Source organism: Salmo salar, chromosome 22 (genome assembly GCF_965601325.2).
Source record: "Salmo salar chromosome 22, fSalSal1, whole genome shotgun sequence".
NCBI lineage: Eukaryota > Metazoa > Chordata > Actinopteri > Salmoniformes > Salmonidae > Salmo > Salmo salar.
The window spans coordinates 30254024-30270087 of NC_138312.1; the positions used below are offsets into that span (position 1 = coordinate 30254024).

Sequence of the window (16064 nt, forward strand, 5' to 3'; positions counted from 1 at the left end):
TTTGAACACCTTTTTAAAAAAGGCTCCAAAACATTTAGATTAATCAATGGCTAATATGATCATATATAATATGATCATACATAGTGCCTTAGACAAAGACAAATCTGCACTGGAGTTGTTCACCAAGAAGACAGCTAATGTTCCGGAGTGGCCAAATTACAATTTTTACTTAAATCTGCTTGAAAAACTATGGCAAGAGTAGAACATTGCTGTCTAGCCATGATCCCCAACCCCTTTAAAGAATAATGGCCAAATATTGCTCAATACAGTTGTTTGAGTTTGAGTTTATTTTTACAGGGACAGTGCACCATAATCAATGTTTCAGTAAAGGTGCCGGTTTAAGCCAGCCAGGCTAATTTTCAACCGCAGTCCCTGGGCAGGTTATTTAAAAAAATTACAATAACAATACAAACAATGAGCAGTGAGCACATGCAGAGCAACATAGGACAAGCAACACGTCACACGCAGACAGAGCAATAGCACAAAAAGCAACAAAATAAAATACATAAAAGCAACAAAGTGTTTCCACACCTCACAAGCTACAGACAACAGACAACATGGAAAGCGGCAATACACAGCTAGGGATTATGTTCACAAGTCTGATTAGCCTTTAGCCATGTCTTTATGTTTTGTGTGAAGGTTTTAATGTTGTAGAGCAAGCTTGGGCCCAACTGCATGCTATGTGTGGGAGAATCATAGTATTGAAGTACAGTTTTGCTACCTCTGTAGTCAAAGCTCTTATGACACTTACCCAAGGAGACTCACAGCTGTAATCTCTGACAGAGGTGATTCTAACATGTATTGACTCAGGGGGTTGAATAATTATCTAATCAAGGTATATTAGTGTTTTATTTTTTATTAATGACAAATAAAAATAAAAAGTCTTCCACTTTGACATTACAGAGTATTTTGTGTCGATCGTTGACAAAAAATGAAATTAAATCCATTTTAATCCCACTTTGTAACAATAAAATGTGAAGAAATCCAAGGGTGGTGTAGATGTTCTATAGGCATTGTATAAACTATGAACATTAGTGATTGAGAAAAAAGTACTATTATGTCATTCATATCAAACATTTCAAACATGCACATGATGTAGGCCTTAGAAGCTTCAGATAGGTTTTTCAGGCCGAATAACTGTTTGAATTCGCAAAAGGTGAGCTGTCCAGATGGGCATTCCGTTATGAATTTCCTGTACCACTGATGATACTCACAGGTTCCAAGTCCTTCAATAGAGACACCACTGTTATTCCCCATCATTTTACTGCCTGCAAACTATTTACTATACAATTATCTAAATAAAAGATGAGAAAAGAAAAACACTGCAAATACAATAATTCCACAATACAGAACTTCTGTGTGTGAACACATCCAGCGAAAGTTTACAGTCAAACAATGTTTTGCAATGAGAGGGATGCTGAGAGCTCCTTATCAGCCAATCAGAACTTTGTGCGTCTTTGACAAAGTAACTAACCCCTCGCTAATCCACTTGCTTATCAATCAATGAGCAATAGACAGACACAAAACAGAGACTTTAGGACTAGGTAATGCGGTTTGCTGGTGTTTTGGTCTCAGTGTTAGTACTAAGCCTTTAGGTCTTTATAAATACCCTTTGGGAAGGGGCATGTGGGAACTGCCAATGAGATCTGTTTACACACACTGTCCACTATGACAGAGCATCAAGGGGTTGTATAAGGTCTTGTGTGCTACATTTTAATGTCAGTCATAAGAAACAATTCATATTCCTATCACTCATGATACAAACTTTGAATTTCAGTAGGTTTTCATTTAAATACTAATTTGGCAAGCTGGGAAACGTTCTGACACAATTTAGTCAATTCAGGGCAGCTTTAGGCTACTTCATGTTTATTGTGAGACCATGCCTAGCAGCTCCTCCACATGACTGGGTTGCTGGCAGGGATGCCGATGTGCCGGCGCTTGTGGTCTACCTCCCTGGAGAAGCGGTAGCCGCAGGTGGGCTTCACCACAGTGTAGAAGGGCATCAGGGAATTGGAGCCCATGTTCAGCCAAGGCAGGGGCTCTGAGCTGCAGGGAGGACCACTGGATGGTTTGGTGGCATGGCCTGGGTGGGTCATGGGGGGCAGCAGGGCCCTCCCATTCTGTCGTCGCCTCCAGGAGAAGACAAGGACCTCCATCTGCTTGTCCACCACTCTGTTCCTGCTGGCATTGACAGGCACCAGGGTTTTCAGTGGGTTCCTCAGGACCTGAGGGGATCAAAGACACACAGATTTTATAAATAGCTACATATCCAGTATGGATTCATATTGTTCAAATTAGGGGGAGGGTATGGCTGGCCCAAAATATTTCAGGATATGATTAATTATTGCAGTGAAATACAGATAAGTACACTACATGACAAAAAGTATGTGGACACCTGTCACGTTCGTTGGAATAATTGGACCAAGGCGCAGCGTGAGCATCTTTAATATAAAGTGAAACTAAGCAACATACAAAAACAATAAACGAAACGTGACGACAATGAAACTACACATAAACACAATATCCCATAACCCACAGGTGGAAAACATGCTACTTAAGTATGATCCCCAATTAGAGACAACGATTACCAGCTGCCTCTAATTGGGAATCATACAAATCACCCAAACATAGAAAAACTAAACTAGAACCCCACATAGAAAATATAAACTAGATTAACCCCCCAGTCACGCCCTGACCTACTCAATCATAGAAAATAAAAGCTTTCTATGGTCAGGACGTGACAACACCTGATTGTCGAACATCTCATTCCAAAATCATGGGCATTAATCATGGGCATTTGGGGCTCCCGAGTGGCACAGTGGTCTAAGGCATTGCATCTCAGTGCTAGAGGCGTCACTACAGACCCTGGTTCAATTCCAGGCTGGAACACAACTGGCCGTCATTGGGAGTCCCATTGGGCTGCTCACAATTGGCCCAGTGTCGTTAGGGTTTGGCCGGGGTAGGCTGTCATTGTAAATAAGAATTTGTTCTTAACTGACTTGCCTAGATAAATAAAGGATACAAAAATAAAATATGGAGTCGGTACCCCCTTTGCTGTTATAACAGCCTCCACTTTTCTGGGAAGGCTTTCCACTAGAAATTGGAACATTGCTGTGGGGACTTGCTTCCATTCAGCCACAAGAGCATTAGTGAGGTTGGGCGATTAGGCCTGGCTCACAGTTGGCATTCCAATTCATCCCACAGGTGTTAGATGGGTTTGAAGTCAGGGCTCTGTGCAGGCCAGTCAAGTTCTTACACACAGATCTAAAAAAAAAAAACATTTCTGTATGTTCCTCGCTTTGTGCACAGGGGCATTGTCATGCTAAAACAGAAAAGGGCCTTCCCCAAACTGTTGCCACAAAGTTGGAAGCACAGAGTCGTGTAGAATGTCATTGTATGCTGTATCGCTAAGACTTCCCTTCACTGGAACTAAGAGGCCTAGCCCGAACCATAAACACAGCCCGAGACTATTATTCCTCCTCCACCAAAATGTACAGATGGTTTTAACACGTTTAAACCACTGCTCCAGAGTCCAATGGCGGTGAGCTTTACACCATTCCAGCTGACTGTAAGCTTGTGTGGCCTACCACTTTGCGGCTGAGCCATTGTTGCTCCTACACATTTCCACTTCACAATAACAGCACTTACAGTTGAACAGGGCAGCTCTAGCAGGGCAGAAATTTGACAGACTGACTTGTTGGAAAGGTGGCATTCTATGACAGTGCCATGTTGAAAGTCACTGAGTTCTTCCATAAGGCCATTCTACTGCCAAGGTTTGTCTATAAAGATTGCATGGCTGTGTGTTTGATTTTATCTAATTTGAAGGGGTGTCCACACACTTTTGTACTGTATACACTGTACCAGTCAAAAGTTTGGACACACCTACTCATTCAAGGGTTTTTCTTTATTTGAACTATTTTCTACATTGTAGAATAATAGTGAAAACATCAAAACTTTGAAATAACACATATGGAATCATGCAGTAACCAAAAAACCAAACAAATCAAAATATATTTTAGATTTTAAATTCTTCAAATTAGCCACTCTTTGCCTTGATGACAGCTTTGCACACTCTTGGCATTCTCTCAACCAGCTTCATGAGGTAGTCACCTGGAATGCATTTCAATTAACAGGTGTGCCTTGTTAAAAGTTCATTTGTGGAATTTCTTTCCTTCTTAATGTGTTTGAGCCAATCAGTTGTGTTGTGACAAGATAGGAGTGGTACACAGAAGATAGCCCTATTTGGTAAAAGACCAAGTCCATATTATGGCAAGAACAGCTCAAATAAGCTGTTCTTGCTCCCAGCCCCGTCCCCACTCCCAGCCCGTAGGAGGCCTTTTGCCTTTTGGTAGGCCGTCATTGTAGATAAGAATTTGTTCTTAAGTGACTTGCCTAATTAAATAAAGGTTAAATCAAAAAATAAAAAAAATAAAAAAGCAATGAAAAATAAGTCCATCATTAATTTAAGACGTGAAGGTCAGTCAATCCGGCAAATTTCAAGAACTTTGAAAGTTTCTTCAAGTGCAGTCGCAAAAACCAAGCGCTATGATGAAACTGGCTTCATGAAAGGAAGACCCAGAGTTACCGCTGCTGCAGAGGATAAGTTCATTAGAGTTACCAGTCTCAGAAATTGCAGCCTAAATTAATGCTTCACAGAGTTCAAGTAACAGACACATCTGTTACTGCGTGAATCAGCCCATCATAGTCGAATTGCTGCAAAGAAACCACAGCTAAAGGACACCAATAAGAAGAAGAGATGCTTGGGCAAAGAAACATGAGCAGTGGACATTAGACCGTTGGAAATCTGTGCTTTGGTCTGATGAGTCCAAATTTGAGACTTTTGGTTCCAACCACCATGTCTTTCTGAGACGCAGAGTAGGTGAACAGATGATCTCCTCATGTGTGGTTCCCACCATGAAGCATGGAGGAGGAGGTGTGATGGTTTGGGGGTGCTTTGCTGGTGACATTGTCAGTGATTTATTTAGAATTCAAGGCAGACTTAACTAGCATGGCTACCATGGCATTCTGCAATTATACGCCATCTCTGGTTTGTGCTTAGTGGGACTATCATTTGTTTTTCAACAGGACAATGACCCAACACACCTCTAGGCTGTGTAAGGGCTATTTGACCAAGAAGGAGAGTGATGAAGTGCTGCATCAGATGACCTGGCCTCCACAATCAACAGAGCTCAACCCAATTGAGATGGTTTGGGATGAGTTGGACCGCAGAGTGAAGGAAAAGCAGCCAACAAGTGCTCAGCATATGTGGGAACTCCTTCAAGACTGTTGGAAAATCATTCCAGGTGAAGCTGGTTGAGAGAATGCCAAGAGTGTGCAGTAAAGAAAAACTTTTGACTGGTACTGTATATATAGTGTATGTAGCTAAGATACATTTGATGTTTTCGATAGCAGTGTCCAACTGTAGAAGACCACTGCCAGACAAGTCTTCTACATAAACAGAATACTTCAGTGAGACCACTGACCAGCCCAGTATTTTTGGAGGCCTTGAAGTGCTTGTGTTATTGGTCTGTCTCTCTCACAAAACCCTTCCCTCAAGCACCTTTTACTCAGCCCAAAGTGATCCATTCAGATTGCCCTAGTTTACTCTAAAGACTAAGTCTATAGCAGTTGTTGAGCTACCTGAGAAATTTTTAAGGCTCCTCCATCTGGTGTCATCTCCATCACAGTCAGAGAATGGGCTGAACGGTGTGACTGGTCTGAGCAGAGACAGCAATAGGCGTCTAGCCTCAAATTCCCCTCCTTCTTCCCCCTACAAACAGAGACTGCCTCCTGGTGGCCCTGCCTAGAGCTACTGAGGCCTCAGAGTCAACCACAAAACGAGTTGTTGATGTTGGGCCTATGACATCACAATGCAGTTTGGTGGCATCATCAGTGACAGAACCCTTGGGGGGAATCCAATCCCTTTGTGTGTCACAATCACAGAATTTGAACTTTAATAAACTAATTACTCTATTTCTATGTTAACAATATCCCATACATTGAGTCAAAACGCAATCAACTCTATGTGGCTCAGTTTAAACTTCCCTGCTGTGATTGCGTTTAGTTTAATCACTGCAGATATTTTTAGGCTAGTCAAATCAATGTCAGTCAGACTTTTAATGTTTTGGCCATCAGATGACCCCAGATACTCATTTACTCATGAGTAACCAGCAGAGGTGGGACCAAGTCATTGTTTTACAAGTCACAAGTAAGTCTCAAGTCTTAGCACTCAAGTCCCAAGTCATGTCCCAAGTCAAGACCGTCAAGTATCACGTCAAGTCTCAAGTCAAGACCGTCAAGTATCACGTCAAAGTCGAGTTGCAAGTCATCATATTTGTGACTCGAGTCTGACTCGAGTCCAAGTCATGTGACTCGAGTCTAAGTCATGTGACTCGAGTCTAAGTCATGTGACTCGAGTCCACACCTCTGGTAATCAGTAAGCTCATTCACTGATTTTACATGTCAGGAGGACACTTATAAAACAATCAGGGAATAAGTCATCAGCAAGAATGCAGAAGTTATGCAGAAGTCATCATGCCATATCACAAACTCTCCATCATCCACTGCTATCGTCACAGATAGAGATCTAGTGTTTTATGAGCTATAGAAACAGGGTTTAAAGGTGCAGCAAATTGCAGTCATAACACAGAGCTTTGAATCATTTCTCTGGTGCTCACATAATTTATTCTTCCATATGAATTCCACTTAACTGTATCCATAAGACTTCTTCACCTCTAAGATCTTATGTCCATAAAGAACATTACTCACAATTGTCAAACTATACTGTTACTCACAATTGTGAAAATATACTGTACTACAATCGGTCAAAATACGATTTATAGAATTTGACTTCATCATAGTCATCATAGTATGTCCAGAAACATCCAAGGCACTCTTGACATGCACTGCTGCTGGCAATGCAGCTGATCCACTGGATAGACTACAGGTAGCTGTGCTCTCAGAGCCATGGGGAGGGAGTCTGAGAAGAGCCTGCCAGCATATTTTAAACATCTCTCAGCATCAGTCATCGGTCAACATGGTGACTTCCTACTGATGAAATAGAAACCGGGTTAGTACCTGTCTCCAAGAGAACCATATGAAGGTGCCGAAGACGGTCTCTACTAATTGACTTCACGGTCTAAGTTTACATAGATGGCAAAATAAGAGACAGAAGTGTGTGTTTCTGCACATTTCTGAAATTAATTTCATAAGTCTACATGTCATCAGTTTGAATCGGACAGCAGCCAATCAGATTGTGCCAGCTGAGAAAAAGTTGTGCGTGGCAGTGCAGAGGAACGTCAGCGGGTGAATTCAGATGGAACCCTTGGATAGATGATACCCGATACCCAAAACTATTATTTTTGGATATAAAGTAACATCCTTTTGGTTGTGAACTCCTGAATTCAAATCAAATCAAACTTCATTTGTCACATGCGCTGAATACAACAAGTGTAGACTTTACCGTGAAAAACTTACTTACAAGCCCTTAACCCAACAGTGCAATTCAAGAAGAGTTAAGAAAATATTTACCAAGTAGACTAAAATAAAAAGTCATAATAAAAAGTAACACAATAAGAATAACAATAACGAAGCTATAAACAGGGGGCACCGGTACTGAGTCAGTGTGTGGGGGTACAGGTTAGTTGAGGTAATTTGTACATGTAGGTAGGGGTGAAGTGACTATGCATAGATAATAAACAGCGAGTGGCAGCGGTGTACAAAAGGGGGGGGGGGGTCAATGTAAATCGGCCGGTGGCGATTTTATTAATTGTTCAGCAGTCTTATGGCTTGGGGGTAGAAGCTGTTGAGGAGCCTTTTTGTCCTAAACTTGGCGCTTGGTACCGCTTGCCATGCAGTAGCAGAGAAAACAGTCTATAACTTGGGTGATTGGAGTCTCTGACAATTTTATGGGCTTTCCTCTGACACCACCTATTGTATAGGTCCTGGATGGCAGGAAGCTTGGGCCCAGTGATGTACTGGGTCGTACGCACTACCCTCTGAAGCGCCTTACGGTCAGATGCCGAGCAGTTGCCATACCAGGCAGTGATGCAACCGGTCAGGATGCTCTCAATGGTACAGCTGTAGAATCTTTTGAGGATCTGGGGACCCGTGCCAAATCTTTTCAGTCTCCTGAGGGGTAAAAGGTTTTGTCGTGCCCTCTTCACGACTGTCTTGGTGTGTTTGGACCATGATAGTTTGTTGGTGATGTGGACCTCAAGGAACTTGAAACTCTCGACCCGCTCCACTACAGCCCCGTCGATGTTAATGGGGGCCTGTTCGGCCCGCCTTTTCCCGTAGTCCACGATCAGCTCCTTTGTCTTGCTCACATTGAGGGAGAGGTTGTTGTCCTGGCAGCACACTGCCAGTTCTCTGACCTCCTCCCTATAGGCCATCTCAGCGTTGTGTCGTCAGCAAACTTAATTATGCGGTCATGTTCATACCCATGCATGTCTCTAGAAACATACCTTCTTTATCCAGTTTGTTACATTCTCCATTCAACCCCAACCAACTGAATCTAAAAACACCATAGCTTAGTAATAAATCCATTTTTACAGACTTGTCTTTATGGTAGGGCCCTCTGACCCACATTCAGACAGATTAACAAGCTAACTACCGAGACTGGCCTTTGCCATTAAACAATACCAAAAATCAAGAATGCCAATCAAGCTAGTGCCAGTGTTTACTTTAACCTATGACCTCTTCTAAACCTTGGGTCACTGGTGGAAGATGAAAACACTAATGAAGTCACACCCTCTTCGTGAACCCAATATGGTGCAGCTGGTGGGTAGTGTGTGTACATAGTGTAGACCCATTGTGTGAGAGGATTCTTGATCCTCTTAACGAAGCTCTCATCTCACATCTTTGCATTAGTATGCTTACCTGGGCCACTCCAGCTGAATAAATAAGTGTTTATTCTACCCACAGAAACGCATACAAGGCCCTCCCTCGTCCTCCCTTCAGCAAATCTGACCATGATTCCAGTCTCCTGCTTCCTGTTTATGTTCCAGGATTCATCCGATAACATTGAGGAGTTTACCACAACAGTCACGGGCTTCATCAATAAGTGCATAGACAATGTCAACCCCATAGTGATTATAAGAATGTATTCAAACCAAAAACCATGGATTACAGGCAATATCCAAGCTGGGCTAAAGGCTTGAGCTACTGCTTACAATTATCCTGACACGGACGCATAGAAGAAATCCCGCTACGACCTCTGACGAGACATCAAACATGCAAAATTACAATATAGGAGGAAGGTGGAATCCTATGTATTTTTTATTGAACCACTATTTAACTAGGCAAGTCAGTTAAGAACTAATTCTTATTTACAATGATGGCCTGCCCCGGCCAAACCCAGACGACGCTGAGCCAATTGCGCACAGCCCTATGGGACTCCCAATCACTGCCAGTTGTGATACAGCCCAGGATCGAACCAAGGTCTGTAGTGATGCCTCTAGCACTGAGCTTCAGTGCCTTAGACCGCAGTGCCACTCGGGAGCCCCCCAATTACAGCGGCTACAGCACTCGTCGTATGTGGCAGGGCTTGCAGTCGATAACGGATTACAAAGGGAAACCCAGTCATGAGTTGCCCAGCGATGCAGAACTCTCAAACAAGCTAAATGCCATTTATGATTGCTTCAAGGAATATAACACTGTGCCATGCGTGAAAGACGCTGTTTTTCTGGATGACTGTGTGATCTCGCTCTCCGTGGCCGATGTGAGCAAAACGTTTAGAGGTTAACAATCAGCTTCACAGACATTTTCAATCTCTCCTTTTCAATCTCTCCCCGTCTGTAATCCCAACATGTTTCAAGTTGACCACCATTGTCCCTGTTCCCAAGAGCTCCAAGGTAACCTACCTAAAAGACTATCGCTCTGTAGCGCTCACATCTGTAATTATGAATTTATTTGAAAGGCTGGTCATGACAACATCAACACCATCATCCTAGACACCCTAGACACACTCCAAGTCGCACACCGCCCCAACAGATCCACAGATGAAGCAATCTCAATTGCACTTCACACTACACTCTCCCACCTGGACAAGAGGGTGAATGCTGTTCATAGACTACAGCTCAGCGTTCAACACCATAGTCTCCTCCAAGCTCATCATCAAGCTAGGGACCCAGGAACTGAAACCCTTCCTCTGCAACTGGATCATGGACTTCTTGATGGGCCAGCTCCAGGTGGTGAGGGTAGGCAACAACACCTACGCCACATTGACTCTCAACATGGGGGCTCAACAGGGGTGTGTACTTAGTCCCCTCCAGTACTCCATGTTCACCCACGTCTCCAACACCATCATCAAGTTTGCTGATGACACGACGGTGGTGGGCTTGATCACCGATGGTGATAAGTCAGCCTACAGGGAGGGGAGGTCAGAGACATAGCTGTGAGGTGCCAGGACATCAACCTGTCCCTCAACACCAGTAAGACCAAGGACTGATTGTGAACCATAGGAGAAAGAGGGGAGAGCACGCCTCCATCCACATTGACAGGGCTGTTGTGGAGTGGGTCGAGAGCTTTAAGTTCCTTGGCGTCCACATCACTAAAGCCTTAACATGGTCCACACACACCCACACAGTCGTGAAGAGGGTACGGCAGGCTGAAAACGTTTGGCATGGGCCCTCAGATGCTCACAAAATTCTACAGCTGCACCAGAGAGCTTCTTGACTGGCTGCATCACCGCTTGGTATGGCAACTCCACCAGCCTTGACCGCAAAGCGCTACAGAGTGTGGTGCAGACAGCCCAGTACATCACTGGGGCCGAGCTCCCTGCCATCCAGGACCTCTATATCAAGCAGTGTCAGAGGAAGGGCTAAAGAATTGAGGAAGGGCTAAAGTCTTCAGCCACCCAAACCATAGACTGTTCACTCTGCTACCGTCCGGCAAACAATACCGGAGCATCGGCTCTCGGACCAACAGGCTCTGAGACAGCTTCTACCTCCAAGCCACAAGACTGCTAAATAGCCAGACTTCTAAATAGTAAATTAATGGTACCTGAACTATCTGCACTGACTCAATCTTGCACTGATCCTACACACACTCACTAGACTTTATATACACATACACTACACTGTCATTCCCACACATAACCCTCACACATTCACATACACTACATATGCACACACGCACACAACACACACACGCATATCAACACAACATAAACCCACATACATACACACACTTTTACACTAATCATTTGCTACTGCTACTCTGTCCTTTATTTTACTCTTATTATTATCTATCCTGATACCTAGTCACTTTACCCTGCCTTCATGTACATATCTACAGTTGAAGTCGGAAGTTTACATACACTTTAGCTAAATACATTTAAACTCAGTTTATCACAATTCCTGACATTTAATCCTAGTAAAAATTCCCTGTTTTAGGTCAGCTAGGATCACAACTTTATTTTAAGAATGTGAAATGTCAGAATAATAGTAGAGAGAATGATTCATTTCAGCATTTATTTCTTTCATCACATTTCCAGTGGGTCAGAAGTTTACATACACTCAATTAGTATTTGGTAGCATTGCCTTTAAATTGTTTAACATGGTGTCACAGGCGTCGTTTTGAACAGACCAAGGCGCAGCGTGTATAGTGCTCATCTTCTTTTATTTTGAGAGAACACTTGAACAAAATAACCAAACGACAAACAACAGTTCCGTAAGGTATAATGATTATACGGAAACAACCACGCACAAAACCCAAAGGAAAACAGGCTGCCTAAGTATGGCTTCCAATCAGAGACAACGAAAGATACCTGCCTCTGATTGGAAACCATACTCGGCCAAACCTGGAAAACTAAACATAGAAAATGAAAACTAGAACACATTCCCCTAGAAACCAACAAACCCCAAAACACAAAAAACAACCCCCCTGCCACGCCCTGAGCATTCTACTATTTCAAATGACTCTTTTGCCTGGTCAGGACGTGACACATGAGTCATACATTTTGGGTAGCCTTCCACAAGCTTCCTACAATAAGTTGGGTGAATTTTGGCCCATTCCTCCTGACAGAGCTGGTGTAACTGAGTCAGGTTTGTAGGCCTCCTTGCTTGCACACGCTTCTTCAGTTCTGCCCACACATTTTCAATAAGATTGAGGTCAGGGCTTTGTGATAGCCACTCCAATAGCTTGACTTTGTTGTCCTTAAGACATTTTGCCACAACTTTGCTTGCAAGTATGCTTGGGGTCATTGTCCATTTGGAAGACCCATTTGCGACCAAGCTTGAACTTCCTGACTGATGTCTTGAGATGTTGCTTCAATATATCCACATAATTCTCCTGCCTCATGATGCCATCTACACTGCTCAAAAAAATAAAGGGAACACTAAAATAACACATCCTAGATCTGAATGAATGAAATAATCTTATTAAATACTTTTTTCTTTACATAGTTGAATGTGCTGACAACAAATCACACAAAAATAATGAATGGAAATCCAATTTATCAACCCATGGAGGTCTGGATTTGGAGTCACACTCAAAATTAAAGTGGAAAACCACACTACAGGCTGATCCAACTTTGATGTAATGTCCTTAAAACAAGTCAAAATGAGGCTCAGTAGTGTGTGTGGCCTCCACGTGCCTGTATGACCTCCCTACAACGCCTGGGCATGCTCCTGATGAGGTGGCAGATGGTCTCCTGAGGGATCTCCTCCCAGACCTGGACTAAAGCATCCGCCAACTCCTGGACAGTCTGTGGTGCAACGTTGCGTTGGTGGATAGAGCAAGACATGATGTCCCAGATGTGCTCAATTGGATTCAGGTCTGGGGAACAGGCGGGCCAGTCCATAGCATCAATGCCTTCCTCTTGCAGGAACTGCTGACACACTCCAGCCACATGAGGTCTAGCATTGTCTTGCATTAGGAGGAACCCAGGGCCAACCGCACCAGCATATGGTCTCACAAGGGGTCTGAGGATCTCATCTCAGTACCTAATGGCAATCAGGCTACCTCTGGCGAGCACATGGAGGGCTGTGCGGCCCCCCAAAGAAATGCCACCCCACACCATGACTGACACACCGCCAAACCGGTCATGCTGGAGGATGCTGCAGGCAGCAGAACGTTCTCCACGGCGTTTCCAGACTCTGTCACGTCTGTCACGTGCTCAGTGTGAACCTGCTTTCATCTGTGAAGAGCACAGGGCGCCAGTGGCGAATTTGCCAATCTTGGTGTTCTCTGGCAAATGCGAAACGTCCTGCACGGTGTTGGGCTGTAAGCACAACCCCCACCTGTGGACGTCGGGCCCTCATACCACCCTCATTGAGTCTGTTTCTGACCGTTTGAGAAGACACATGCACATTTGTGGCCTGCTGGAGGTCATTTTGCAGGGCTCTGGCAGTGCTCCTCCTGCTCCTCCTTGCACAAAGGCGGAGGTAGCGGTCCTGCTGCTGGGTTGTTGCCCTCCTACGGCCTCCTCCACGTCTCCTGATGTACTGGCCTGTCTCCTGGTAGCGCCTCCATGCTCTGGACACTACTCTGACAGACACAGCAAACCTTCTTGCCACCGCTCGCATTGATGTGCCATCCTGGATGAGCTGCACTACCTGAGCCACTTGTGTGGGTTGTAGACTTCATCTCATGCTACCACTAGAGTGAAAGCACCGCCAGCATTCAAAAGTGACCAAAACATCAGCCGGGAAGCATAGGAACTGAGAAGTGGTCTGTGGTCACCACCTGCAAAACCACTCCTTTATTGGGGGTGTCTTGCTAATTGCCTATAATTTCCACCTGTTGTCTATTCCATTTGCACAACAGCATGTGAAATTTATTGTCAATCAGTGTTGCTTCCTAAGTGGACAGTTTGATTTCACAGAAGTGTGATTGACTTGGAGTTACATTGTGTTGTTTAAGTGTTCCTTTTATTTTTCTGAGCAGTGTATTTTGTGAAGTGCAACCAGTCCCTCCTGCAGCAAAGCACCCCCACAACATGATGCTGCCACCCCCATGCTTCACGGTTGGGATGGTGTTCTTCGGCTTGCAAGCATCCCCCTTTTTTCTCCAAACATAATGATGGTCATTATGGCCAAACAGTTCTATTTTAGTTTCATCAGACCAGTGGACATTTCTCCAAAAAATACTATCTTTGTCCCCTTAGTCTGGCTTTTTTTATGGCGGTTTTGGAGCAGTGGCTTCTTCCTTGCTGAGCGGCCATTCAGGTTATGTCAATATAGGACTCGTTTAACTGTGGATATTGATACTTTTGTACCTGTTCCCTCCAGCATCTTCACAAGGTCCTTTGTTGTTATTCTGGGATTGATTTGTACTTTTCGCACCAAAGTACGTTCATCTCTAGGAGGCAGAACGCGTCTCCTTCCTGAGCGGTATGACGGCTGCGTGGTCCCATGGTGTTTATACTTGCGTACTATTGTTTGTACAGATGAACGTGGTACCTTCAGGCGTTTGGAAATTGCTCCCAAGAATGAACCAGACTTGTGGAGGTCTACAATCTTTTTTCTGAGGTCTTGGCTGATTTCTTTTGACTTTCGCATGATGTCAAGCAAAGAGGCACTGACTTTGAAGGTAGGCCTTGAAATACATCCACAGGTACACCTCCAATTGACTCAAATGATGTCAATTGGCCTATCAGACGCTTCTAAAGCCATTACATCCTTTTCTGGAATTTTCCAAGCTGTTTTAAAGGCACAGTCAGCTTAGTGTATGTAAACTTCTAACCCACTGGAATTGTGATACAGTGAATAATAAGTGAAATAATCTGTCTGTAAACAATTGTTGGAAAAATGACTTGTGTCATGCACAAAGTAGATATCCTAACCGACTTGCCAAAACGATAGTTTGTTAACAAGTCATTTGTGGAGTGGTTGAAACATTTGTTTTAATGACTCCAACCTAAGTGTATGTAAACTTCCGACTTCAACTGTACCTTAAATACCTAGTACCTCTGCACATTTATCTGGTACTGGTACTTCCTGTATATAGCTCCATTCCTGTGTATTTTATTCCATTCTTTGTGTTAGTTACTATTTTATTTAGTATTATTATTTTTAAACTCTGAATCACTGGGAAAGGTTTGTGAGCAAGCTTGTCACTGTAAAGTCTACACCAGTTGTATTCGGCGCATGTAATAAAAACAATTTGATTTGATTTGTGTTGTGACTGTTATCAAGAGACCAAACCATGACCAATGTCTTACCAATGGCCATGTGCTACCCTGATTCAGCAATCTGCCAAGGCAGGTAAATCAAATCATGGACAAAAAAAACGAAACAATTCTTAGCAACTGACAGAACTGGTTTAACAGAGTAAAGCAGGAAAACAAAAAGATAAGGTCAACAAAAAAAAACTCTCAAATAACACAAATTCCTCAATTCACACACTCACATCTCAACATTGTAAAGTACCTTCAGAAAGTATTCACCACCCTTGTCTTTTTCCACATTTTGTTGTGTTACAGGCTGAATTTAAAATGAATCAAATTGAGATGTTGGGTCACTGGCCTACACACAATACCCCATAAGTGGAACTATGTGTTTAGACATTTTTACAAATTACTTACAAATAAAATCTGAAATGTCTTGAGTCAATAAGTATTCTACCTCTTTGTTACAGCAATCCTAAATAAGTTCAGGAGTACAAATGGGCTCAACAAGTCACATAATAAGTTGAATGGACTCTGTGTGTAATAATAGTGTTCAAATTATTTCTTAATGACTACCTAATCTCTGTACCCCACACATACAGTACAATTATCTGTAAGGTCCCTCAGTTGAGCAGTGGATTTCAAACACAGATTCAACCACAAAGACCAGGGAGGTTTTCCAATGCATCGCAAAGAAGGGCACCTATTGGTCGATGGGTAAAAAAAAATCAGATACTGAATATCCCTTTGAGCATGGTGAAGTTAATAATTACACATTGGATGGAGTATCAATACACCCAGTCCCTACAAAGATACAGGCATCCTTCCTAATTCAGTTGCCGGAGAGGAAGGAAACTGCTCAGGAATTTCCCCATGAGGCCAATGGTGACTTTAAAACAGTTACAGAGTTTAATGGCTATGACAGGAGAAAACTGAGGATGGATCAATAACA

General features: G+C 43.3%; 1 protein-coding gene across 1 annotated transcript; it reads right to left on the reverse strand.

The window, feature by feature from the left end:
- Positions 1–1298: 1298 nt before the first annotated feature.
- Positions 1299–5794, reverse strand: LOC106583054 (uncharacterized). Its single transcript, XM_045705827.2, has 2 exons — positions 5641–5794; positions 1299–2225 (listed from the first exon to the last, which is right to left on the reverse strand). Exons 1-2 carry the CDS (start codon positions 5680–5682, stop codon positions 1884–1886), a joined length of 384 nt encoding a protein of 127 aa, XP_045561783.2. The 5' UTR covers positions 5683–5794; the 3' UTR covers positions 1299–1883.
- Between the last annotated feature and the right edge of the window lie 10270 nt (positions 5795–16064).